At 43.8% G+C, this 27,002-nt stretch overlaps 1 protein-coding gene across 1 annotated transcript in view; it reads left to right on the top strand.

Annotated features, from left to right (window-relative positions):
- Positions 1-20,603, top strand: part of CABLES1 (Cdk5 and Abl enzyme substrate 1) — a 76,085-nt gene extending 55,482 nt beyond the window's left edge. The window contains exons 5-10 of the mRNA XM_065627590.1: positions 2,145-2,244; positions 3,730-3,886; positions 4,670-4,773; positions 14,720-14,826; positions 15,750-15,957; positions 17,533-20,603. Coding sequence (XP_065483662.1) covers positions 2,145-2,244; positions 3,730-3,886; positions 4,670-4,773; positions 14,720-14,826; positions 15,750-15,957; positions 17,533-17,673 — 817 coding nt within the window. The 3' untranslated portion in view covers positions 17,674-20,603. The remainder of the gene's footprint in view (positions 1-2,144; positions 2,245-3,729; positions 3,887-4,669; positions 4,774-14,719; positions 14,827-15,749; positions 15,958-17,532) is intronic.
- Positions 20,604-27,002: the final 6,399 nt, after the last annotated feature.

Here is a 27,002-nt window from a genome sequence, read left to right on the forward strand (position 1 = left end):
GTAATAGGAGAGAAGGAAAAAAATGAAGGTTGTCCTGCAAAAGCTTAACTAGCTTGGTGTTGGTTGTCATAATAAGTAACTCAAAAAGCATAAGGTAAAGTCACCTAGGAATTTCATAGTAAGTGTTCACTGAGATCTTTTGCCAGTGAGGGGAGGATGTGCATAAGCTGGGATGAGCCTCTCCATTTATACATTTATAAGAAACTGCACATTGTTTAGTTCTGATTTTCCTCAAGAGATGGAGTTTAATTCTCTGTTTTATGGACAGGTTTCTCTCCAAACACTAATATTTTATTACTCTGGTTTACAACACAAGCAGTCATATACTGCCTGGAAATACAGAGCATATGTACAGGAGCAGTAGACCCTAAGTAGCCCTTGCTACTCAGGATGAGAGTGTTGTTCCCAGGGTCCTGAAGGTAGAGTCTTATTTAGAAACATCAGAACGATGGGGAGAATGGAGGCCTTAACATCCACTGATCTTCAGCTAATGTCCAGGGATCATTCTTGTGCGTGCTCATGCTTGTCAGCTGACTCTCATCCCTGCTCCGAGAGCACTGGTTTATTTTCAGTCCCCAGAGCTGCTCTTTTTTTTTCTTTTCCTTTAAAAGCTGCTGTGCTGATTCTCCAAAGGGTGCCAGATTTTAATTTGATGAGTTACAGACTTACCGATCCTAGTCTGTTACTTGCATGAAGAGATTTCTCCATGGGTTATTCTCAAAGTCATAGTGGCATTATTCCTTACTCTGTGTCTGTAAAGTTTTGAATGGAAGGAAACTAGACTGTTCTTATGCTATGTCAGGTAATTAAGATTTTTGTTTTCATTTTTGGGGTTGGAGGCTTCCTCAGGTTGTGTGTTTGTTTCTTGGATAAGCCCTGCTGAAATGGTTATTATTTGGCATTTATCTCTATGAGAAACAGTATTTTTATGCACATTCTGTGCAAGAGTGGAGGGGCTAGTCGCATGTTTCTGACAGAGGGTTATTTTTACATAATTATTTGTCCGACCCCTGAGTAATACAATATCGGGAAACAGGAATGATAATGTTACACTGTGCTAAGTGAACCTCAATCAAGAAACTAAGAGGGCTTTGTTGGGATTAGAAACTTGACACAGTCTTTTCCTTTGTCACAGAAGTATGTTTTCTAGCAGATGGACATGTTGGATTTTTCTAGCAGTAAAGTACATGATTTATTGAGGACTCACCGATTGCCATGTTTCAGAGAAATAAAATGAGTGACAGGTTGGAAAGGGAAGATGAGAAAACAGAGCGTACAGAGACAAAGTAGGAGAAAGCCCAGCCCTGAAACACGATGAAGAGCCTGCAGGGCTTCTCCCTGCCTCAGTGTCAGCATCTCTCCCATACAGATTTTTAATCACATATTTGGACCTCAGGAGAAATCAGCCAGGAAAATACTGTGAGAGAAATACTCTGCAGTTATATACAGCTGTCATTTGCAGAGCACTGATTTGCTCATAGTCTTTTTTACCTTCACTCACATTTTGATTGTGAGGCTGAAGTGTGGGATACAGCCAGGTTGTCTTTAGCATCTTATTTACCTCCAAGTGCCAGATGCCAAGTGGGTCACTTCCTAAAGCAGATACCCAGGTTTCCACCTCGAGGCGATGGAGAGCTGGGTTTCTCCTGCTGGCCTCCAGCAGGAGGGTCACTGGGCTTCCGACATCCTCCAGAGGAGCAGGAATCCCTCCCGAAGGCTTTCATGGACAATTACCTCTGTCCAACAGTGTAGGTTTGTACTCTGGGAGTGTCCCTCTGCTGGACACGCGGCTGTCAAGTGTTCAGGCTAAATTGCTGGGTCTCACCTGAAGTTTATAGGACTCCCAGTTCCCTCCCAGTGCCAGCTTCTGTCAGAGGCACCCAATTACTGGGAACCTTGCTTTACACCATAGGTGGGGTATGAGGTGCAACCTGGAACAAAGTGGGATTTTTTCTGTAACTAATCACTATAATGTATTTTAGACAATGCAAATGCTCCCTGTAGGAAAAGTTATCCGGGCTGTGCTTTGCATTGGCATGTTTGGATTAATGCTGCTATATGTTATTTCAGCATTGGGTGCTGGAAGGTAAATAAGGCGTGCATGTGTATTAAGAACTGTTTCTACTCTGGTTTCTGTTCCCCAGGGATATGAAGCTGGATGGTGGACGCCAGTGCCATTCTACGGGAGTGTGTCTCAAGGAGATAGTTGGTCTTGAAGGTGTGGAGCTCGGAGCAGACGGGAAGGTGAGGATTCTTCAGTTCCTTAGATCTTGTGTAGTAAGGGAAAAAATGGCTTAACAAATAACAAGCACAGATATAAAAATAAATTATAACATACAGTGTAACACAATAGGTAAAGCACAGTATGTGAAAACTGGAATTTGGGAGGACTGCCCGAGCTGTCAGTGCAAACAACTCTGTCTCCTTGAAGAAATTTGCCTCTGGCAACATCTGAGTCTGTAAAGCATTACTGAATCACTCAGCCTTCCCCTGCCTCTAATAGGAGGTATATTGTCAGAGGCTTGAAAATAATTTCTGGTGAGAGTTGTAAGCTGTAATTCTGTTTGCTCTTAATTTTATTTAATAAAATAAATTTTGTTTAACAGTATGTTTTTCCAAAGAGCAGGAAGACAGTAGTACAAATCTGATGAGTATTTCAAAATCCAAGAGTGCATTCACTTGAATAGAAAAGCAATTACGAATATTTAGGGAAAGTGATCTGTTTTAAACAAATATGCAGAGACAATTTTAATCATAAATTAAAACAATTTTTTTTCTGAAAGCCTGATTTACTTTTTACAGTTCAGTTTACCCAGTCTGCTGTCATTTATGGATTTAAAGGCCCTAGGTCAATGCTGCTACACATGATCCACTCACCTAACCAGGTGTCAGGACAGACCACAGGCTGTAAATTCCTGAGGACAATCTGTCAGCTTATAAATAAATGAAAGCTCACATGATTTATTTGATACCTGTTCTGACCTCCTCATAAACCAGTCTAGAGTCCAAGATGACCTTTTTCTTCAAAATAATATTATTTTTGGATAATAAACCTACAAGAAGCAAGACACAGCCTATTCCTGGCCAACGGTGCAAGCAGAGAATTAGTACGCTCTAAAAATAATTTTGTCACAAGTTATTCATTCACACTTAGTCCATATTGGGAGGTAGTAAATTATCTCCCTCAACCACGGATGTAAACTGGTAGCTCACTCGTGACACCAATAAGATTCTGCCAGACAAAATCTTAAAGGAGAAAAATACTGGAGAAAGTCCTTAAGTTTAGCAATGTTCAGGTGATTTGCCTCTGGCAGCTCTGTGCTGAGGGACTCATATAGATGATGCTGTTCAAGTAAAGTAGCAGCTGAAACCTGCTACAGAGAAGGCCCTCTAGAAAAAAACAAACAAACAAAAACGAAATTGACATACTTTAAAATCTGACCCTTGAGTAGGATTTTTAAATCCAGGGTATTTAGAGCTCGTATGTGTTTGTGGTTTGGTTTTGTTGAAGAGCTAATGCCTTTGCAAAAGCGTTTTTTTTGCATGGATAAACTGACTGCACTGAAACAAGTGTAGGTGACTGGTGTTTATTCGTCTGTGCCTAACTATTAAATCCAGAAAATCCTCCCCTAATTTGGCTTCCCTTGCTTCCAATTGGGATGCACCAAAGGCATGACACCGCAGCCGAGCTGGATTGATAGTCACTGTCCATCCATTCTTTCTTTTCAGACGGTTTCTTACACACAGTTCCTATTTCCCACCAATGCTCTGGGAACTCGGAGGAACACAATTGACTCCACCTCATCCTTCTCCCAATTTCGCAATGCAAGCCATCGTAGCCTTTCTTTGGCAAGAGCTAACAGCACCCAGGGGAGCATTGACGCAGGTAACTTCTTGAGAAGTGTGTTTTAATATCCTTACGTACCCTGATGATAGGCAGTTATTGTGAAAGAAGGACATATTTCATGGTTTAGCCCCCTGTTTTGCTTAAATTAAGCAAAATATGTCTCACATGGGTGGAACACAGCTCATTCCCTGTTTGTTTAGCAAAGCTGGCTTACAGATGATACAAAGTTAAGTAAACAAGGCTGCTGGTTGTATCTCTAGCCCCCGATGCCACTCCTTCTGTCACCAGCATTGTTTGTTCCTCCTGCATCAGGCTCATCATTACCTTCCTTTGCTATGGAAAATTTACAGTGGCAACACGGTAGCCATAAGCTGAAGGTGTAAATAATACTTGTGACCTTTGTTAGGCTGGAAGGGGCTTTGTTTACAAAACCGGTCGCAAAACATAAGCCAAAGCGCTATATGCTTAAGATATTTTGGCGTGTCAGATGAAACAAATCAAAACATCTGCATCAACAGATGAAAACTTGTTGCCAGGAACAGAAATCGTTGTGGAGCTTTATATAATTTTGCAGTTCTCTAAGCCCTAAATTCACATTTACCAGGTAATTCATAAGCTATAGGTCCTCTATATCTTTTCAAATTTTATTAGTATTGAAATACTTAAGAGTTTTCAAAATTTAGAGAAATCTTTGGACTCCTTAAAAAATACTGCATGAAGGTAATCTTTTGTATTATTTGTGAACTCATTTGCCACTTCTGTTAAGTCCAGAGGTTTCTTGATGTAATTAATTCCTTTCTTATATCTACCATTGTTTTATAGGTAGCGACCTGGGAGACTTTGTTGAATATGACCCAAATCTTTTAGATGATCCCCAATGGCCATGTGGCAAACATAAGCGGGTTTTAATATTTCCTTCATATATGGTAAGTGACATGCAAAATACGGTGTAGCACAGGTAAATTTTGGTAACAATATTTTGATGGTTAAGGTTACATTTGGCCGTATTTTAAGAAGATTATTATTCTTATTAATCTACTAATAACAGCTGTTTGGAATGCTTTGTTCTAAATGAAAGTTACTTATTGGGACGTGTAAAAACAAACTCGTGGAGGTATTACAAAAGTAAATGCTTTTATTGCCGCTGTATTTCATAAATGCTATAGATGAAAGGCTTGTTAGAACAATATGTTCATTCTCTCGCATTTGGAGGAAAATTTATGCTTGCTCTAATTGTCATCTGTTACAAAATAGGAGGATGCCCATTAGGGTTTTTTGAAGTCATGAAGTTACATTTTGTTTTGATGCTTATCCTTCACTCCTCAGAACAGTGTTTCGGTGTCTAGTAGGGCCTTTGTTTCCCAGGTATTTATTTCACCATGGGATAGTCCTTCCTTTAATTGCAGCAATCACAAGCAGAGCCTGTACGTTTTTCACTACATCCAAACCCATAACAATACAGACGCATAACAGTTCCTTGATCTGTGCTCTAACTCAGTGTTTTCTGTGGAAGAGACTTCCGCAGCCTTTTTTCGGTTGCACCAAGTCTGTAGGCCGCTGTGCTCTTTTGGCAGGACTGTTGCAAGATGCAGCATCATCGTATGTGTGTGAGCACGTGTCTGTGTGAATTATACACCCAAAGCAGTAGTAGGCAACAGGGTAAAGCCTTTTTTTTTTCCCCACAAAGTGTTGACCTAGTACTCTTATCTATATACAAATAGGATGGGATTTAAAACGTTGAGGGCTAAAGTGTCGTCCATGCCCTCACTTAAATTGGAAGAGAGATATGATTTAAGAAGCTACACATGTATGTAAACATATGGTCTTTTTTGGTTCTTTTCTACCTCCCACCCTGGTCTTTATTTGATAATAGGGCTCTTGGGTGCTGCTTCTTCAAAATAAATGGATTTTACGTGTTCCATGTAGATTGAAGCTTATCTCCTTGCTGGCAGGAATGTTCTGCCTGTCGCACAGAGAGGCTTGATTGATCTCTGAGGCTGTGTTTGTACTAGATTTTCAAATGGGAAGTCAGGTATGTCCTCTGCTTGCTTTCAGACAGCTTTACTTTTAGGGTTGGCAAGTTATTTTTTGGCTGCAAATCCACAAAGTATCAGCCTTCTATGGCAGTTACATCTGAGTGGGGAAATATTTGTTAGGTTTTGATATGGATACTGCCTTGGACCAGGGAACTGCCTTCCCTCAAAGACAAAGATGTCGTTAACTGGCATCCAAAGTGGACATAGCTTTAGCTGTCATGGTTGTGTCTCTAACCTTCCTCAGGCCGTGAATGTGCACCAGGTAACGAGTCCTCTGAGATCACCTGAGATCTTTGATCCCCTTTCAACTTGGTGTTGAGATGGATGGGGTCAGGTGAGCCAAAATAGGTCAGGGACGTCTCTGCCCAGGAGTGGGTGTTTGATGCACTTCTGTTCCATATGCTGGTTAACCACAGCATTTTGAGGTACTTTTATTGCAGTAAGGAGCTGGCTGGGGATTTCCACTGTGACAGAGGTATGATTAGGTGCTTTAAAGGTGAAAAATGGATTTCAAGGGCAATTGCTAAAATCAACGTCATTGTTTGTCTAGAATATGTCTGCATTGACAGGATTCTCCCTGATTTCTCATTTTCTCTGGGGTTTAATTAATGCTGTGTCTGGAAAAAATGTCTTATTTCACATTTGGGGATTTTTTTTTGCTTGAATTTGCCTTTAAGCCATCGCTTCTTCAGCACTGCCTGAGGGTCTGCAGCACTCGAGTCTCTCTCTCTGAAGGCAGGCACTAATCTAAGAAAGGGCCGAAGGACATTAAGTGCTGTGTTTCTTTTGGTGGTGGAAATCACAGGCCTGTGCCAAGAGCCATCTTGTCCCAGGTTTTTGCCCGCCCCTGGTTGAAGCAGCATAGCTGTGGTGCCATGCAGGAGCTGCACAGCTTTGCAAGGAACCAAAGAGTGGGTGATTGTTCTTGAGTGCTCAGGTGAGAGATTTCACAAGGGGCTGGTGCTTCTTTCAACCACGAGAAGGGAGAAAAGGTGGTGCCAGAATATCCTGGGAGCTTGCAGGTTAAATAGGATTTTGCAGCTTGGACTGTGGGTGAGGAGGGCTTGTGCATCCAGCTGGTGAATATAGGGCCATATCAGCTATGTAGGAGACTTTACTCACATCCAGATGAGATGTTCCTGACTCGGCTGGCGTTCTCTCTCCTTGCAGTTCACATCAGTGTGAACAGGAGCATAATAGACTGTGATTTCAAGTCATTTTCTTCCCCAGATATAAAAATCATCATATGCTGCAATTAAAGTGAATTGCAGTCTGAGGACAGTGAGAAACCTGCGGTTCTTCCCTGGCCGTGCACAGCCACCATGGTAGTGACGGACCTCTGCCAAATGACCACAAGGCTGGAGAGCTGCTGTACACAGATTTAAATCCATCTCTGGTCCTGAGCATAACGTATCTGTAATTACTACCTCTGACAAGTGCCGGAGCAGCTGAGAGCAGCTCTGATGTCAGCGCTGAACATTTTGTTGTGTGTGGAGAGAGCTGCAGCTCGTAATTAAAGTTTTGTTACTTGGCCAGCATTTAGCATTAATGCTTGGCAGCTGCAAGCTTGTAGATATTTCCCCCACCACCACCCCCCACCCCGATGGTTCTCAGAGCAATTAAGAGGGGGGAAGGTGTGCAAGAGGATCGTGAACGTGTGGCGGTGCGGATGAGCGAGGCTGGGTGCTGGGCTGCGGCGCTGGCTGCGGGATAGAGCCACGTGCACCGATATTACTCCTGGGAGCCTGGCTGGTGCTTTGCAGGACAAAATTACACTGCTGGTAAAACTCTGTGGAGGTCTCCGTGAATGCTGCGTCAGTAAACACTGCAGGCTTTATCTCGAGGCGTAAGACGAACAAATTGTGTGGTCCGGCTTGGATTTTACTCTGAAATACGTGCAGTTAGCACTTGATGTGCAGTTCTCTCCATTTTTGTGGAGCCTGAGTTTCTCATCGCTTTATAGTCTTGTAATTTTACTGAGCTGAATTAGTCCTAGCTTGCAGAGCATTTCTGACTGCAAGTCCTCAGCTGTTTTCAAGGAGTAGCTGAGCTTACTCCTTGAAGAAAGCTGTGGGGAAGGAGAAGTGCTTTCGGTTTGGTCTTTTTTTTTTTGCAGTGAAGTTCCTGGCTTGAAAGGGTACACACTTCCCTGTTGCATTTTTAAAAGCAATACCCACAGCCTGCCATGGGACTATCCTGAAAAAGCAGCTTTCAGTACTTTCCCAACACAAACTCTACGGCTTCTATTAATTATATTAGTCATATTAAAATTCTGGTCTATCCTGGAGAAATTATTTCGCTTTGTGTCGTCTTTTAGGAGAGTCTACAACCTCTGCCGCAATATAAACAGTAAGAGGTAGAAAAATTTCGTGCTGGAGGGAGGAGGGAAACATCATGTCATGGTTAACAGATGTCTTCCTGGCTGATACTGCTAAAACAGGAATTCTTGCAGATTCTTAAATCTCTCTAGAACAGGAACTTTATCTACCAGACAGAGCAGTAATTTCTTTGCTCTAGTCTCATGTCGACCAGCGTATGTCCAGCCTCCCCAGAAGCACAGGAGCGTGTTACCTAGCTGCCGTGTGCTGCCAAAACTTGCAGCAAAAGAAGAAAAGCAGCATCGTGACTTTGAGTGACCCTTCTGTAATAACATCCCTGCAATATCCATCTGTCCGTGCCCAAGGGATACACTTGGAAATTGGTTTGGGTACTTAACTATGATTTCAGGGTAGTGCTTTAATTATGTCAAAATAAATAGACATCTCTCCACCACTAATAAAAAAGCACATCGCAAAAGTCTGCAGTGCTCTTAACAGCGGGCTGACTGTCAGCCTGCGCTTGCCAGGTACAGCACTAGTGTCGAGCACAGCCAGTCTGAGTTATTAAATATTAGTCCTTCAATGTGCTTTTAAAATTAGAACTGCTTGCTGCCCTGGTCTTTTAGTCTAACAAAAGCCCTGCATGATGATATAGCACGTTCGGTCTCTTGCTTCCCAAGGAGCATCAAGGTCAGGAGTACTCCGCTACAGCCGGCATCCTTTGGTGCCGTCACCCTGTTCTTCGAGTTGCTTCCGTAGTTGTAAATTAAGCATCTCCAGATTGCTTTTTTATCAGCTACTGACCTTGTACCCAAAAGCCTCAAGGAGCAGAGGATCACAGTGGTGGTATATATTCATATTTAAACCCTGTGCTCTATGCGTTTGATGCTATATTTGGCTGAGGGTCCAATAAACACGTATTTTGTAACAATGACACACTTTATTAATTGAGAATTATTTCAGTGTGTTAACTGTATAAAATAAATTGGCATCCTTCCATGTACTTCAATTCAAAGAGGCACTTTTGAGATTATTTGCTTTGTGAAATTCTAAATCTTTCAGTTTAAAATCCATGAATGTTAATACCTTTCTAACAACAGAAACATCTTTTAGTCTTTCTTTTTTTAAAAAAAATTATAAAGAAGGAATCTCTCCCATTTTCTGTCACTGTTTTAAGCCTCTGCTCTAGCAGGATTTGCCATATATATGCATCGTCACCCATAAGTATATGCATTAGATTACTGACAGTTTATAGCCATATATAAGGTAGGCAGGCAGTGCAGAGTTCTTTTCATTTGTTATATGGTCGAGAACTTAACATTGACCTACCGAAAGTCTCTTAAAGGTATCAACCTTCTGTCTGCTCTCTGTCAAGCAGATTTATCAGGGGTACGAAGTAATGACAGCTGAAGAGAACCTATCATATACCTTTCATTTTATTCACCTATTCTGATTTTATCCTTCTTAAGCGGGAGACAAAGGCATCCAAGGCTAGATCATCTTTTACTGGTAGCATGCCAAAGTAGGATTTATTTTCAACAATATTTCATTTTGCCAGTCTTTCCAACCATTTCAGGCATCCTCCCTCCTCCCATATTTATGAAACTATATATACAGCTTTCCTATGAGAAAGCAGCTGTTTGAAAACACTCGTGAATAACACACAAGCCAACCTCCAAGTTCAAAACTGCCAGCCATGCAAAAAGTGTGCAGAGTACAGACTTCAGCTGAAGCATTTGTCATGTTGTCCAGGCATCTACCGTATATCAAGGCTTTCATTTGTCTTGTGCGACTTCTATTGCTAAACTAAAATATACATACACAGATTTGTATACAGAGGACGTGAACAGAGCTGACAAAGGAGTATCGCTGGATACTGAAGTGAAATGTGTTTTGTGCAAATAAGCTGTGAGAAACAAGACAGACGTTCCTGGATGATAGAAGTTACAAACATTTGAGATTAGAATATGAGAGAGACAGTTTGGTAGTTCCCAGTGCCTTGCTCGTGTGTCTGACAGCTCTGGGAGTGCAAAGTGCCTGCCTGGTGGGGAATAAAACTGGGTATAAGAAAGCATGTTTGGATAGAAAATCACCGTGCTCCTTTTAGGGAAATATTTGCAAACCCTTCGTAAAATTTGGCACATCAGTTTTGAACGGTGCTTCTACATGGGCAATACCAGAATTGTTCCAGACAGACAAAAATCCATGCCGTTTAGTGGCCTTTCAGAACTTAAAAGGGGCCGATAAGAAAGATGGGGACAGACTTTTTAGCAGGGTCTGTTGCAATAGGACAGGGGGTAATGGTTCCAAACTAAAAGAGGAGAGATTCATGCTAGACAAGAGGAAAAAATTTTATACACTGAGGGTGGTGAAACACTGGCCCAGGTTGCCCAGAGAGGTGGTAGATGCCCAATCCCTGGAGACATCCCAGGCCAGGCTGGACGGGGCTCTGAGCAACCTGACCTGGTTGAAGATGTCCCTTCCAACCCAAACAATTCTATGATTCTGTGACATCTTCTCTTTGACATGGTGGCTTCATTTGGGACACGCAGGCAGCTCAGGCACCATGCAATGGCCTAAAAGAGTGAGGAGAAACGTAAATGCTGAGCAGAGAGCAGGCAGGGAAGGATGACGTTAGGTCAGAGCCCTCCCATGTCAGATCCCAGCTGGTCCTTGTGGGTCACTGGGCCACCCCAAAGGTTTCCTGCACTCTGTCCCTTGTGGGCAGGGTTGCTACTCGGTTCCAAGCCATTCATGGGGTGCAGGAGGTGCCCTGGGCAGGAGAGGGGTCGGGGACCAGGATTTCTGTGTGGCCTCGTGGGTGCTGTGCCCCAGCCACGGCATGACAGCAAGAGGGGTGCTTGGCTACCTGGTCAGAAACAGTTAGAAGGGGTAACTAGTTCCATCACTCAACAGACATGAATTTAGCATTGCTTTTAAATCACCTGTCAACTTTTTTTTTTTCTGCCTACCTCTCTGGTGGGCAGGGTCCCACATGAATGCATTTCTATGGGCACCAGCTGGGCAAATCCCACTGATCAGACAAAGCTGGGCATCTGCAGCAGCTAAAAAAAAAAAACCAAACAAAAAACAAACTCAAGGGGAAGAAAGAAAAGTTGCACAATTCCTTTTCTTGAGAATAAGGGCAGTTAGCTGAGCTCTCCAGCATGGCACTGACAAGATGAGACAGCTGCCTGAGAGCCAGTGTGTTCAAACATGCTGCCGTTATCCTGTTACATGAATCAAAACCAGCACGCACCAGCTTTCATCTGGATTTCATTATTGTGATTTATATCGTAGAGACTGTTGTCTCGCAGGAAGCAGCAGTATTTGGAGTTATGGGGGGGGAGATTCTTATCAACAGGACAAAACTGACAAATCTCTGTGTTTAAAAATAGCCGTACCTCCTTACCATTTTCAGTTTTAAGCCATCTGCTTATTCTCAAGCCTCCAAGTGCTTTTCTTTAAACAACATTTTTTTTAAAAAAAGAGCTTTTTTGCCTTCTAAAGAGAATTTAGCTGAATTCTGGCAAATCTCCCAGGGGCTGGAGGAGTCCCGGGTGAAACAGAGGGTGTCTGCAGAGCAGCTGTGGGGAAAGGTGCACCCTGGGGGCTGCTGCTCCCTCTCTGTGCAGTCACCCCATGGCCAGCATCCACTTGTTAGAGGTGAAAGCAACTGAAACTTGCTGTCCGGCATCATTTCTGTGCAGCCCTTCGGCTGAGTCTGGAGGATGGTCGAGCTTTCCCTCCGCTGCCGTGCCCTTTCGGCTGCAAAGTGGTGTCTGTCATGCACAGGAGGTTCATGCGTGATTGCATCCTCCTCTGTGCAAGGGAAGATGATCACCTGGAGAGAGCCAAAGGCAAGTCTGCCAGAAAAACCCGTGATCATTTTGCAGGAGGTAATTAAGATAAAACTAAGGAGCTCCGTGATAATGGAGAGCAAACAACGGGCAGTTAGGTTTGCAGTGAAGCATGAAATAAAGTGTCATGTAGCTTTGCACAGTAACACTGAGCTCACTCTTTCTAGGATTGCCCAAGACAACCAAAAAATGCTGGCAGTAACTAAAATCATCTTTGGATTAACAGCAGGTAACCTTTATGTGCTCAGTGTCTCTTGACTCTGTAAGTAAGAGCAGTGTGGACCGATGTTTCTGTATTTGGAGTAGCAGATGGCACTGTTCGAAATTATGTTATGCGCCTTGTTTCAGTAGTCCTCTTATAGCAGTACTAAGAGGAACTCCCTTAATAACACAAACTTGTGGTGTATCAGTGTAGGCATCAGAAGCACCCAACTTGCTGATGGTCCTCTGGCAACAAAACCAAGGAGTAGGCAGACAGGCAGTGATGTCCCAGGGAAAGGAGAGGAGTAATTGGTGAGATTTTTGTTCTCCTGGTTCAGAGGGCTGAGCCCTGCCAGGTGAAATGAAGCACATGAGAAGCTGTCTGTGACAAAGAGCCGCAACCATACAGGTGTGTGCATCTGTCTTTCCAACCTCAGCAAGATTAAAATCAGGCAGACCCCGACCAGCCTTTCCCTTCAGCCCCCAGCAGGGCAGGGTTTCTCCTCCCTGTCTTCTCCTCTCTTCCTTTTGCTCAGGCGTGGTAGCACATCATCAAGACAGCATATGAGTTTTTAACCTCAGTGGCACCGCAGCTTCTGCCCAGACCCGTGCTTTGGCTCATCTGTAAGCAGGCAGGGCAGCAGGGGTAGCCGAAGGGGTTGGACGTGGCTTTCTCCTTTTTGATGATTTCTTACAACCGGCCGCTTTCCTTAATAGGACTGAAATCCCTTAAATTGTCCTCTTTATTGAGCAAAATTTGGATTGCTGCTTAATACGTAACTGTGTTGGTGGGGGGGCTTGCAAGCATTTCTACTTGGGACAACAGCAGGCAGCTGTTGTGCGTGATGTACCTGGTCAACTGCCTGCCAGGACATAGTGAGGAGTGATTTATCTGGACAGACGATGCTGCTCACGTTGCAAGTCCAATAGTGGAATGGCCCACATTTTAAAACATATATATGACTATAGCAGCAACCTGTGGCAAGAAGTTTATTTTTTTCCTCTTTATTACAGTATGTTTATCTCAAATACTGCTGTGCACTTTTTAGGGGAAACAAGTACTCTGCTTTCTTTTAGATTCCTATAGTTATCCATTATTTCAGTACCATAGCTCCTAAATGAAGTGCAGGACAAGTTAGGTGTGGTTTTCTGCCCTTTGTGTTCATTTCTTATCCAGCCAAGAACATGATTGGGTAACAAGAGTTGTCCAGTTGCTCTCTAGAGCCATTACACTCTCTCCTCCCCAAGCCTTTCCATATACTATTTTAATTATTGAGAAAAAAACCTGCAAGCATATGCAGTCAGTCTTTTTGGCTGATTTAGATTCCCATGAGGATATGTACAGCAAGGGTGCATCTTCTGTAAAGGCATAACACTTGACAAGTGTTTTTCACGCCTCTTCCCACCTCTTGTTGCTTAGTGTTAATGGTCCTTTGCCATGATATACGTTAATCATGAACAGAAACTAGAAGGGACAAATTATTTTACTGGAAGGAGAATGCCCTGCAGACTGCTGCTGTCCCACTGGCTGCACTTGAAGCTGGCCCGGAGCTGGATGCTTGGGGACCAGGTTGTCCCCTGGCTGCCCTGGGGCTCCTCTCTGCTTCTGTCCAACAGCCAGAACAGCCAAAGCTGGGAAGAGACTTGGCACATCCCCAAAATGAGGGTTGGTTTGTTGTGCAGCTGATAGATTTTGGCCAGGTGAGGGGTGCGAGAGGATTTGGGCAAAATGCTACCTGAAGGAAGATTGAGAGAATGAGAGACGTGCTGTACACCCATAGACGCAAGCACTGGTATCGCGGTACTGGCCAGGAGGGCCCTCTGCTACCTGGGGAAATTCTTTAGGTTGTGACAAAAAGGAATAGGAAGCTCAATATAATGGAGAGAGGCTGTACACTTTGAATGTCGTCCTAACTCAGTATTTCTGTCTGTTTACTGTGTAACTTGTGAGCGTATTATTACCTTGCACTCTACTGAATTACCTGACATGTAGGCTAATCACCTATTTTATCACAAATGGCAGTCAATTTGTAGCAGCAGTTCCTTTGAAGAATCAACTTGAGAGAAATTCACAATATGTCTCAGAACCCCATGGAGATACGCACACAAAATCTGGTCATCAAACTGGTTATCGTGATGATTTCTTTTGGTTTAACAAGACTTCTCAGCTAGGTTTTATTCACCCGCATTTAGCTTAAACTCACTCTCAGCAATACTTGAAGGATCCTAATATGTGTTGTTCAGGGCTTGTGCTGAACGGTCATCTCAGATTTCAGGTCACTTGTTCTGACGGAGCAGTCACAAACAAATTGTTGCCTTAATTCGGGCTTAATTTTCCCTTCTACTGAAAGCATTGGAACTGACAGGCACTTGTTTGGTATTCCTTGCTTTTGGGAATCAAGTGATGTTGTTTGTTACCAACTAAAAGAGTAATTCTCTCTTGACTGTGTGTTACAGACCACAGTCATAGACTACGTGAAGCCATCAGATCTCAAGAAGGACATGAATGAGACCTTTAAGGAGAAGTTCCCTCACATCAAGTTAACCCTCAGTAAAATAAGAAGGTAGGTTGCAAAGCTTGGTGAGGCTGCAACATGATGCAGCTGTCTCACATTCGGTGCAATTGCTGTTGTACATGAGGGGAAGCACAGCACTGATTGATCTTCCAGGAGCAGTGACAGGCAGAGGTGCACAGTAAGTCAGACGATTGCTTTGATTAATGGGCTGAGTAAACAAGATAGGGGAATGTACAAACATGCACTGGTCAGGTGTCAAATGTGGCATCTAATGGACTGAGCTTGCAAGTTGAGCATGCACTATACTAAAACATCCAGAAAAATAACACAGAAAAGTTTCAGAGCTCACGGTACTTAGCTTAAAAAGAGACTGAGGAAAGAGAAACGCTGACTTCTGTGCCTTTTCCAGAGAGCGTGGCCAGAAGTAAAACAAGTGGTCAGCTTCACAGAAAAGTTGTAATATTTCATCACTATTTCCAGTGTAGCAGGCTGGACATATTGCTTCACTGGACTAATGATGATTTCATTTGACTGAAGTAGCCGTAAGGATCCTGAGTCGTGTTGCTGTGTAAACAGACAATACTGGGATACATGGAAGGACTGTCGGTTTGGATTTGACCAACTATAACCAGCAGCAAAGATGCAGATAGAGCACAAGCGATCAAGCTGTTGTTACTAAATAAATTGTATGCAGCTTAAGATTTCTGATGAAATATTGTTACTAAAATTGTCAGAGCTTTTCAGTTGACACAACTATCTATTGGGGGCAGTGAGGGAGAAGGGTGAGGTCAAAGTGTGCCATGAAATGTGTCCCCAAAACAGAGCATAAAAATATCTGCCCAGTAAATTATGTTCTCCTTTTCCCCTCCGTTTGATTAAGGAGGAATCTCTGAAAGGATGGCTCTTAGGGTGAAATGAGAAGTGCTTTTAAAACACAGTTCACAGCATATTTCTCTGGTCTCTTTACTCAGCTTGAAGAGAGAAATGCGCAAGCTTGCACAAGAAGAATGTGGTTTTGAAGAGCCCACAGTGGCCATGGCCTTTGTCTACTTTGAGAAGCTCGCTCTCAAGGGGAAGCTGAACAAGCAGAATAGAAAGCTGTGTGCTGGAGCCTGTGTTCTTTTAGCAGCCAAAATTGGCAGTGACCTCAGAAAACATGAAGTCAAGCATCTTATAGATGTACGTATCCATAGATTTCCAGCGTTCCTTCTACATGAAGTGTTGGTGTGGCGTATACACCAGCGTGCTTGTCAGTGGTCACACTCTCCTCTGGGTTTCCAGCTGTACAGCCAGCTAAATACCATTTTTTGTTACACATTTATGTGGAAGGAATAGTGATCAATGTCACTGCAGAGACGTGGGAGGCTCATGTGATGTCATCGAAGACCCTGGTACCAGAAATTCTGAGGTCTGAGAGGAATCTGACCACCATTCTATCAATACAAGTCAAAAGTTAACCCTCAGGAAATGAATTTTGCTTTTAATTATGTTTTCAAGAGTGTCCATAGGGACTTTCCTTTGAGAGGTGAATGCAGATACTAATTTCAGAGGGAGTCTGGTAGACTATCAGGTTTGTAGTTCTTTCATCAAGTTAAGCTTTTGGGCAAGAAAACTTAAAGAAGTGTTCCCACTAGAACACCTTACGCCCACTTTTTTTTTTGTAGGGTATGGTGTTTGGTCTTCTAGCCCATCCATATGAAAAAGTTAACAGAGGGGAGTGTTATTCCATAATCCATTCGCAAGCACCGAGATGCCAATCTGATTTAGTCCTGCAGACAGGGCAGGTAGCTGGGTGCTTGGCTACAACCAGCTCAGTTCAAGAGACATGGGAACTTGGTTGGAGGGCAGGACTGGACTCATGTCCTTCTGCCACAGTCACAGAGCTGGGTTAACAGTCAGTTTGTTAGAATGCACTCCAAATAACCAGGAAAAAAAAAATTAACCCAGTGGGAGTTGGAAGATCTGGCCTCTCTTGCTATCCTGAAACATTGGTCCATCCTTAAGACACATTGAGCTTTTCAGTAGACCAGAGAGCAGAGAAGTAGCAAGCCAGGGAGATCAGAAGAAGAGGACAGGTAGGGGAGAAATACCCCCGAACAGCTGGTTGCCTACTTGTAGCATCCAGCTCCAGGGAAAGCAACAGATGGGAGGTTTAGTACATTACAGCAGAAGTCCAACTATGAAACCCATCTCATCCCCCTTGAGGACAGTAGTTCCTACTACTTGCTGTTTTCATGGTTGTTGCAGGTGACACCTTCTGCCTCTGAGGTATTAAGATCAAATGTATCTAATCGTAGCAGAAATAATTTCCTCAGTAGAGTGTCATAACAGTCTGATGCTGGAAGGAAAATTAGTGATTTCAAGGAGCGTGGGAAGTTTGTGGGCAGTTACGAGACGCGTGTCTTGAATTACACAAGTGATTTCAATGTTTGCACGAAGTCAGGAGATTGCTCTTCCAGCAGTGGTGATCACTGTGATCGTTAGAAGATGTATCTGCTGGAGATGGAACAAGTGAAACAACAAACATTGCAGAAATTGCACGGCTGGCTGCGCTTTGTGAGTTCACCTTCACAGGAAGGAATCACTACATCCCGTTCATCCTGCTCTCATTTTCTGACCCCAGAGCCACGCAAGTCCAGCAGGACAGAGGTTTAATGACAGCAGCACCTGTGTTTTGAATAATGTCTGTAAGAAAGCACTAGAAAGTCAAATCCTCATTCAGAATTTTTTTTTTTTCTTTGGCTGTTGTTGCAGAAACTGGAAGAGAAGTTCCGGCTGAACAGGCGAGAGCTGATCGCCTTCGAGTTCCCGGTGCTGGTGGCCTTAGAGTTCGCTCTCCACCTTCCCGAGCACGAGGTGATGCCGCACTACAGACGCTTGGTGCAGAACTCCTAGCGCTGGCTGCCCTGCGGGGAAGGAGCTCCCGACTATTCCCGCGTGGCTCTCCCGAGCCGCAGTTACTACTGGAAATGCAAAATCACACTCCTAACACTTCGCTCTCTCTCTCCCCCCAAAACCAGTTTTTCCAGCAACATATAGGAAACACCGCGTCGACGTAAGGCTCTCAGCTTTGACAAATTTACGTATCGTTACTTTCTCAAAGCAGGTGAAGACTGAGCTGTTGGTAAATGGTTGATGTGCTGAAACTGGGTGGTGACTGACCCTACCTGTGGGGACTACAGCTACAAAAGTAGGCAAAAATTAGAAGGGCAGCCCCCGCCACCACCCCGCTCTCCATCACACAAACCCTGGAAGCCCACGCGAGTGCATTCTCATAGCGCTTTTTCTACAGACCTGCTGCAACTTCCAAAAGGACTTCTTAACGTTGTGAAAAAGCTTTTAAAGAGGATTCTCTTCACTGTGTCAAAAAAGAATGTGCCAATCTATTTTTGTATCAGCAATCGAAAGTGCACTTTTCTCCTGTGGGGTGTTTGTGTGTGTACCCGTGTGTGAGTGCGTGTGCGACACCGAGCTGATCTCAGTCCAGGTGGTTGGCTTAGCTGTTTCCGAGTGGATCAGTTACCGATGGTGAAGATCAAGGTGACCTTACGTGTTTACTTCTTGAAAAACATAACTACTGGAAAAGTGGTAAATGGGATCATTTTTGGACACTTGAGGGGTTTTTTTATTCTCTGATCTTTCCAATGTTGTACCTTTGAAAGGATTACACTACTACTACTACAAGAGAAGGATCAGCAACTGACCTTAAGTTTTCAGTCATGTTTGTGATAAAGACGAAAGCATTAGTATGAGATTTCCATGTCATGTTTTTTAAAAATATCTTGTGTTAAGCCACATGCATATTTTTAACCTTCGCACTTTTCCCACTGTGGAGATGGTTAGACTTGCACTCTGTAGTGTTGTATTTCTGTGCTCTATGTTAGAGTGCGTAATAAGCACATTTATTGTGCTCTATCTTAAAACAGTGTTTTATTAAAAAAAAAAAAAAAAAGAGTAGGGCTCAGCAGTATAACAGGTGTCTTAAGGCTCCAACAAACAGGGGCATCAGCTATTACAGTTTTGGTTTTTAACTAGAGTTGACTGTGCAAAACCTAAAATCGGTGCCCATTGAAGTTAGAGGTCCAGTTCCTTTAGGCATTTCAGTACTGGAGTTTTACAGTAAAGCTTCTCTCAGCTTCCCTGGTTCTGACTGGACACCCAGAAAGCTGGAGGGTTTCATCCAAGCTCCCCAGTGCTCCATACACACTAAGCTACTGCCATGCTTACGGACATCGTTCAATTGCTCTTATCCTGTGGGATTACATCCCTGCCCAATCTTCTCCTGTACTGGTTCACTTAGCAAGCCTTGCCCTTGGCATGCCCCACATGGATCCGGTAAATCAAATACATTTATGGTATTTACATAAAAATAAATCTCAGCCATGAGATTTTAGCTGAAGCCTTACCTCTCTAAGTTTGGGAGTGCTTGCTCAGAGTATGGAAAGGGCTTGTGAGCAGAACGTAGAGAAGTGGGACGTACCAGAGGCTGTAAACACACTAATGCTTACTTTCTTTTGCTCTTACTTTAATCAGTTGTATTATTTCCTTCAGTTAGGCCAAGAAACATCCAGTTTCTTTACCACCTTTTGACTCCTTTAAATTCTAGTATGCAAAACGCCTGCGTATGATTGCTCTATAGGATCTGGAAAGGTTACACATGTCAGGACAAATGGGAATTTGTTTGATCCTGTTGCTCTCCCTCCATTTTAAGGGGGAGGGTGACGATGCTAGCTTATAGTTATTATTAATACTTAGCTAATTACTGTTTAGATACATTCCAACAGGATTGGGGAGGAGGGGGTAAAGAGAGAACCGTGCACTTAACCTCCCCGCTGCAACCCACACGTCACTCGGCCGGCTGCGGAGCGAGGGGAGGGGGGGCCCTCACTGGCACTCCTGCTCCCTCCTCCTCCTCCCGGCCCCCACGCAGCCAAGGAGCAGAGGAGCCAAGACCCTGGTGTGTGCCCAACACCTATGGCTGCCCCGCCAGTGTGTTCAGCCCCAAAAAGGTGCTGCAGCGTTGACTTAGAAGCCAAAAAGTTCTGCGGGTCTGCTAGGAGGGCTTCCATCCTTGGCTGCATCCCTTCCCACCAAAATCGTGTATATACGTTCAAGATTCGCTTCTGATTGCAGAGATCTGTTTCTAATGGCGACCACTCAAGGCTAAGCAGAAGCTTTAGTCTTCCGTAAAGGCTTCTACCTTTTGCTTTTGAGTCTGATTATTTTTCTTCTGTGTTGCTTTATAGTATTGCAGGGAAAAAGCAAATTGTGATTGCAAGATGCAGACTAAAGAATGACAGTCTTACACTAGTCTTTAGAGACGCTATTGAATCACGCTGTCACATCTTTTGTCTTCTGTGCTGCTACCCAACCCCGATCTACAGTTTACACAGATTTCTGGGATGAAATCTGATTGCTGGAGACTTTCTGCTTTTCATTGTCGTTCTTGTTTTTTTGGGGGTGGGAAAAGGTTTCAGAGTGACGTTCAGTTACAGTTTGAATGTGGAATAAACACTTAAGGTGGTGATGATGTTGCACTGTTCACTTAAGAACGTATATAAAGCCATATGATGCTAGGTCTCAGAGCACAAAGCTTGGTCAGTACAACTATGGTTAGGATAACGGGCAGGATTTGCCCCCCTTTTCTCCCCAACCCTGGGAAAATTCAAGCTGAAGTGGTAGAGGAAATCTGTACCAAACAAAAAAACCATGTTGATTGTTTGCCTTTGTCTTACATGGTAATGAGTGTTGATTTACAAATGATTTTAGGTTCAACTTTAAGTAGTTGGGGAAAATAATCCATTCCATATCACTTGTTCTGTTTTGAAATTATATACCATACACTCTACCATGCAGAGTTTATTCCTTTTCTAAAAAAGAATAAATAAAAGTTAAAAAAAAAAAAGAAAAACCCAGGCTCTTTTTCATCGGTGACAATATGTGAATGTATTCTGTTGTCCCATCTCCATGTGTCAAATGGTTTTGGTTTTTGTGTTCCTCTGCAACATAAAGCTGCTTATTAAATAAGCCAATGGTGGGATTGCCCAAGGGCCCTCGCCATCTCCTGGCATTTGTCTCCCTGCAGAGCGCCCCCTTCCTCCAGCCAAGATCTTCACTTTCTTCTTCTGAAACCATTGGGTTTTCAGTTTGTTCTTTTCTAAGCTCTTCTTTTTGGCAGCAGCTCCTCCTCCTGGATCTGCCGGGCCGTGGTTCTCCCAGTCCAAACTGTCGGTGTGCAGAAGGACAAGGCACAAGCAGACTGCTCAGCAATGCCCCTGTTTCATGACTCCTTGTTCACTGGAGAATTTGCGATATACCACTTTTGTCCAGGTGTTAGTAAAATTTACAACTGGCCCCTCTACCAGTTGTAGCTTACAAGCAGTCGCTTCCGCTTGAGAGGACAAAAGTTCAATTTTGGACATTCACGCATGTGCACACGACCAAATTATCCACCACCTATTGGCATTCAAGCTATTTTTTCTCCCCTAAATCCCACACTTAGCTAGGCCTAGCTAGGCCAGATGGTCTTGACAAACAGCAGCCATTTATTGTGCATTTTCATTCCACGCTAAGAAAGATATGCTAAAGGTTTGGCTCCCTACCTCAACCTACCTCTAGCCATATTTGTAGCAGTTTGAACTTCAGCTGGATTTACACGGATGTCAGAACATACAAATGTAAGGAAAACGCTTTACTAATCACTTTCCAAAACTACTCACTTAAAGGCAGTGACTTCTTTGGGATAGTCTGTAATGTCTTTAAATGAGAGAACTTCAGCTAATTGCTTCTGCCCCATCATGTGTAGCCCACAGCATAAGCCCTTCCCTGGAAGCAGTGAGGAGTAGTTTGTTAGGAGATGATGACACCTTCCTACACTAAAGGATTTTGGCACCAGGCCCCACATTAAAAAAAAAAAAAAAAAGGTAACAGCAGCTTAGCAAAGTGATAGACTCGAGCAATCACAGCAACAATGCCACCACCACTAGCTGAGGCTAAATCTGTCCCAAGTTGCATGTTTGGGGAGGGGAGAAAGGTGTGGGAGGTGAATTTGTCCTTAATTGGTTCATCCTATATTTTAAACTTTGTAGTGAAGGAGAAAAAAAAATAGGAAAAGAGAAATTCAGGTGCATCCCTTCAAAGAAACGTGTACACAAGCAAAAAGGTCTTTCCGAAACCCTGAATGTTGTTCCTTCCCACCGACTTTACTGTGAGCCCAGAGACCCAGAGACTCCCTGCCTCAGCCTGGAGCCTGCTGGTCCAGACAGGCTCAGAGAAGAGCTTTTCAGTCACTATAAACCAAAAAATGCCTTGCTGAGCCCCAAAGGGCAAACACCAAGACCAACAGTGAGAAGTAATGTTTCCAGTGTGCTACTGGGAAAGAGCAGGCACTGTGATCCTGGAAAATGACCTGTATGCCTTCAAAGCAAGGCGGGGGGGCCAAGAAGTTGCTGCTGACTTGTGTAGATTAGTGAGTGCTAAATATTGGCTTCCATCAGAAGTTAATTTACTTTTCCTATGCATTCCTCTAGCCTGTCATACAACCCTTTCCATAAGCTTGCCAAGCATCATCTCAAACCAGCTAGGAACCTTCCCTCTGCTACGCTGTTAGACAGATCACAGAATCACAGAATGTCAGGGATTGCAAGGGACCTCAAAAGGTCATCTAGTCCAATCCCCCCGCTGGAGCAGGAACACCCAGATGAGGTTACACAGGAAGGTGTCCAGGCGGGGTTTGAATGTCTCCAGAGAAGGAGACTCCGCAGCCTCCCTGGGCAGCCTGTTCCAGTGTTCCGTCACCATCACCATGAAGAAGTTTCTTCTCAAATTTAAGGGGAACCTCTTGTGTTCCAGTTTGCACCCATTACCCCTTACTGTTGGTTGTCACCGAGAAGAGCCTGGCTCCATCCTTGTGACACTCACCCTTTACATATTTATAAACATTAATGAGGTCACCTCTCAGTCTCCTCTTCTCGAAGCTAAAGAGACCGAGATCCCTCAGCCTCTCCTCATATGGGAGATGCTCCACTCCCTTAATCATCTTCGTTGCCCTGCGCTGGACTCTCTCCAGCAGTTCCCTGTCCAGGACTTAATGCCTCACACCAGAAGAAGCCTTCCAGTTTGCAAGCGAATTTCAAAGCTGACTAATTTATAACTTCTTGAACTCATATCAGTATTTCATCTAACCTGAAACTGAAATATTTCTGCATGGGGACTATGGGGTTGGTGGGTCCTCTGTGGCAGCAGGTATTTTTAACAAAGGTCAGGTATCTAGTTAGACAAGATACTGAAAGGAGAAAGGCAAGGTGAAAATAATCCTCTTCCAAGACTTTCAAAGCGCAGTGGCATGTTGCCTTGGCTAACACCAGAGGGTACATCCATTGAGGAAGAAGTCATGCAAGCCAGGCTTCCAGAACCACCAACATGAGGTCCAAATTTATGCATTTTTCAGTTCACCAGCACCAATGAGCCAGCCTTTATAGTCTTCTCTCCTTCCCAACACATACAGACATGAAGGGCAAGACTCCTTTTCCCCATTGCTTCCCCCTACCAACAGCTGGAGGGTTTTTACTTTGAGGGCTGACTGGGAGAGTAAGAGGATGACCAGGCAGAAGGACAGCCTATGAAGCCTGGTTTATTTACAAACCAATATTAAACCCTGGTGTTCACAGGCAGACACTTGTTCACCAGGAATGGATTCTGTTCAATGATTTAGGAAAGGGATTCTTGGGATTTTCTTTTAGTTTTTAGGTTGAGCTTCAGACAAGCTTTTCTTCAGCGCCTGTAGAGACTGGAGCCTTCCAGCAAGAAAGGTTTGGAGACAGCCAGGCTACCTCGAGCCACCCATTTCTCCTCTGCTGGTCTGCTACCGTCTTGCAAGGAGCATGGGTGGCAGTTGGGGCTGGTACAGCAGCACATTCGTGACTCCCCCCACCCCTCCACACCTCAATATGGTCCTGACTAAACAGCCACTCAGGGTGGGGAGGGGAGATAACGCTCTGGGAAGAGACTCGGAAGGATTGCCGAGAATCACGGGCTGACGTGCTGCTCGGGGGAGGGAGGAACGGTTCAGGAAATTATAGACATGCAGAAAGCACTGGGAGTCTGGAGTTTCCATGGGCCTGATTGTAATTTTTGGTTTAAAAAGATAAAACCTTATATAGAAACGTAGTAGCTGTAAAGTTCAAAAAATATGTTTAAAAGGCTTTTATTTCTGAACTGCTCTCATCCCATCCGGAGCAAAAATGACTGAATTGCTACCATTCCATTTGGATTAACGGCTTAGATGGTGCTGTTTCCCCAGTCCCTCCCCGCTTGCCGGCAGCTGGATGTCCCTGCAGAACACCACGCGTGTGAACACCCCTAACCAGAGGCCTGAACCTCAGACACCCCCTCATGTCCTGCCACTTCTGTGGGTGAGAGCACAGCTGGCGAGGCAATTAAACTGCCATGTGCCGTCCTTTTTAATCAGGAAAGGTATGAAGTCTGTTGTCAGTGCAGGGCAGGAGCACATGGTGGGCCTGGCTCCCAACTGTATACATTGGCTACCTCTTGGTTGCATGCTGTGGTAAGAGCTGGCTGTGCACACCCCCCACGCATTCAGCTTTCCTTCAAAAGGAAACCTGCAGCACCGGCAAGAAGTGAAAGGGGCCTTCACCACATTTGTCCGCATGAGCATCCCATGAGGAAAAGGGAGAACCGAGGCGTGTTGAAATCATGCTCACCTAAAGAAAGGAGAATTGAAGCAATGACTACCCACTCATCATCGTCATCATCATCTCAATCTGCATCATCATGTCTTCTGAAGAAAAGCATCTCCCATCATCTGTGAGAGGACTAAAAGGGCACAAAACAGCATGATTGAAATACAATCATTAGCAACTTACCTTCTGCCCTCAAGGCCAAAAGGGAGCTATTCAAAGAGTACCAGGTCTGTGCTCTGGCCTCCCGTGATGCAGCCCGCCAACTACCTGCACCGTAGCTCCTCATGGAGCATAAGCATTTTAACAAAATATCTAAGCATGATTTAGATGTTTCAGATGGACGAAGTCCAACACATCTCATTTGCGAACATCAGGAAGTTGTTCCAACCTCAGTCTGTTAGTTGTGAACATTTTTTTTTCTAGTCAAAACTAGACCATCTCAAGCTTATAAGCAATTCCAGGGCATTTACATGCACTCTGTGCTCAATATTTGATGCCTTCTTCTGGAGCAACACCCTCCCAGCTATCTTGAAACATCCTCCAGTGAGCAGCAGAGACTGGATGCCCATCAGTATTTCCGTGGGCAACCAGTGGAGCGTATGAGGCATTGCGTTCAAATGTACGCTCTAAGGAACTTTTCAGGTATCACAGTTTAACTTATGGATCATGTAGATGGATTAAGAATCATGACATCATGTTCTCTCTTTTATTCCTTGTTAGTTGCTTTTCACTTGACTGCTGCTGTTTAGATGGGGGGGGGTTTAATTTCTTTTTTTCTTTCCTCTTGGTTCGCAGGAAGAAGGTTGTGCAGTAGTGGGAGTTGGGTCTGGCTGACTCTTCTACATGGTGCACCCCGAGCTGCAGACTCCACCCTTTGTCTGATTCATTTTAAAAGCCTGCCGTGTCCGTTAATGGAAAATTGGACTCTGTTCAGGCTGTGATGGTGTCCATGGGCAGGAAAATGGAAAATTTCAGATCGAAGCTGCAGGAGGTCAGGGAGAAAAATATCTGGGGAATTTAATTGATGGTGGCAGCACAATTATTAAGATAAATATTAAAGAAATGGCAATCTGTGACCCAAAGCAGCTCCTTGGTTAGGAAGATAAAGAAGGGTACCATGAAAGTCTTCAAGGCCACAGGGATGAAAAATCTAAATATTCCTCACCAGCAGGAAGTTCAGGCACTTTGCAGAGTTGATCTTTTGAACATATATGATAGGACATCGATCGCCATGACATTAAATTTGCTAACCACCCAAGTTATTCTCTCCTTAACTTCTGAAAGATCTGAGACATATCTGATGACACTTGGGCCTTCTCCACTCACTTCTGTACTCATCACTAAGTTTGAGAAAGTGAAAGGAGGCTCAGGGACATCATTCTGTGGTTTCATTAAAATAAGCAGCTGAGTAAAGGGAAGAAGGCACTGCAGCAACCTTCACTGAAGATCTCATCAGACATTAGAAAAGCCCATGAAGGCACGTGGAAACCCATCTACACTGGGTTGCTGCTGCTCACAGAGCAGAAGCCAGTAAATTGACTTTTCAAAGGGCAACTGAGCTTAGGTCGTAGCAATGGTATTCTTAAAGGGAAAAATAGGTAAATAAAAAGCTGGAAAACCATGTTGAATTGCTGCTCTTAAACCTACTGATTGATTTAACTACAATAGTGCCCTCATATTATTTTCTTTTTTTCAGTTAACAGTGTAGCAATAATGTAAGAGAAATATTTATTTTTAGCATAACTGTAACTATGGTTATTTACATAAGACTACTACAGAATATAGGAGGAGATGAAACCAATATAATGACACGGAACCTTAATGGATTCTACACCAGAAAAACCCCAAAACCTTAAAGAATGTTCCAGCTGAAATCTCATGCCATGGGCTTGGTTTCTTGTTTGTTTTTAAACTATCACATGGAAAATGAGGATAGAATTCTATAGCAGGAATATATTTTTGGAGTGGTCAAAAATATTTCAGAGCACTTTGTACCTTCCTATTAAGGAAAGATGGCCGAACCTCCAGCCTATGAAAGAATTTGTCATGAAGTGAGTTCATGAAGTCTCTCAGAGAGACCAGCGTGAAAGACATGGGCTATTTAAGAGTATGTTCCCTTTTCTCCTTTCCCTGAAAAAACGTAAGAACTTGCAAAACCCTTCCAGTCTTTACCTTTGGATGAAACGATTGAGTGGACTGGGAGCTGGCGCAATATAATAGTCCATGATTTTCCTCCTCCTAGCTGAAATCACAGGCTAAGACATTCCCACCAGCACAACCATCTGTTTAAGGGAGCTTTATCTAGCCCAAAGCCCATGTGCAGTGAACTGACTGATTGATAAACAGATTTAATCTGCATCGGTTTAAAAGAAGATGTGCTTTATTAAATCACAGTGCAGAACGCCGTGATAGAGCCAAGTTTCCTCTAGTCTGGAAAACTCTCCCTGTTCTCCCCTGGGCTGCTGAAGCCCCAGACAGTGGCAGCAAGAGGTTACACAACCATCTCGGCTGTTTTCCACTGCA

Source organism: Caloenas nicobarica, chromosome 2 (assembly GCF_036013445.1).
Source record: "Caloenas nicobarica isolate bCalNic1 chromosome 2, bCalNic1.hap1, whole genome shotgun sequence".
Classification (NCBI taxonomy): domain Eukaryota; kingdom Metazoa; phylum Chordata; class Aves; order Columbiformes; family Columbidae; genus Caloenas; species Caloenas nicobarica.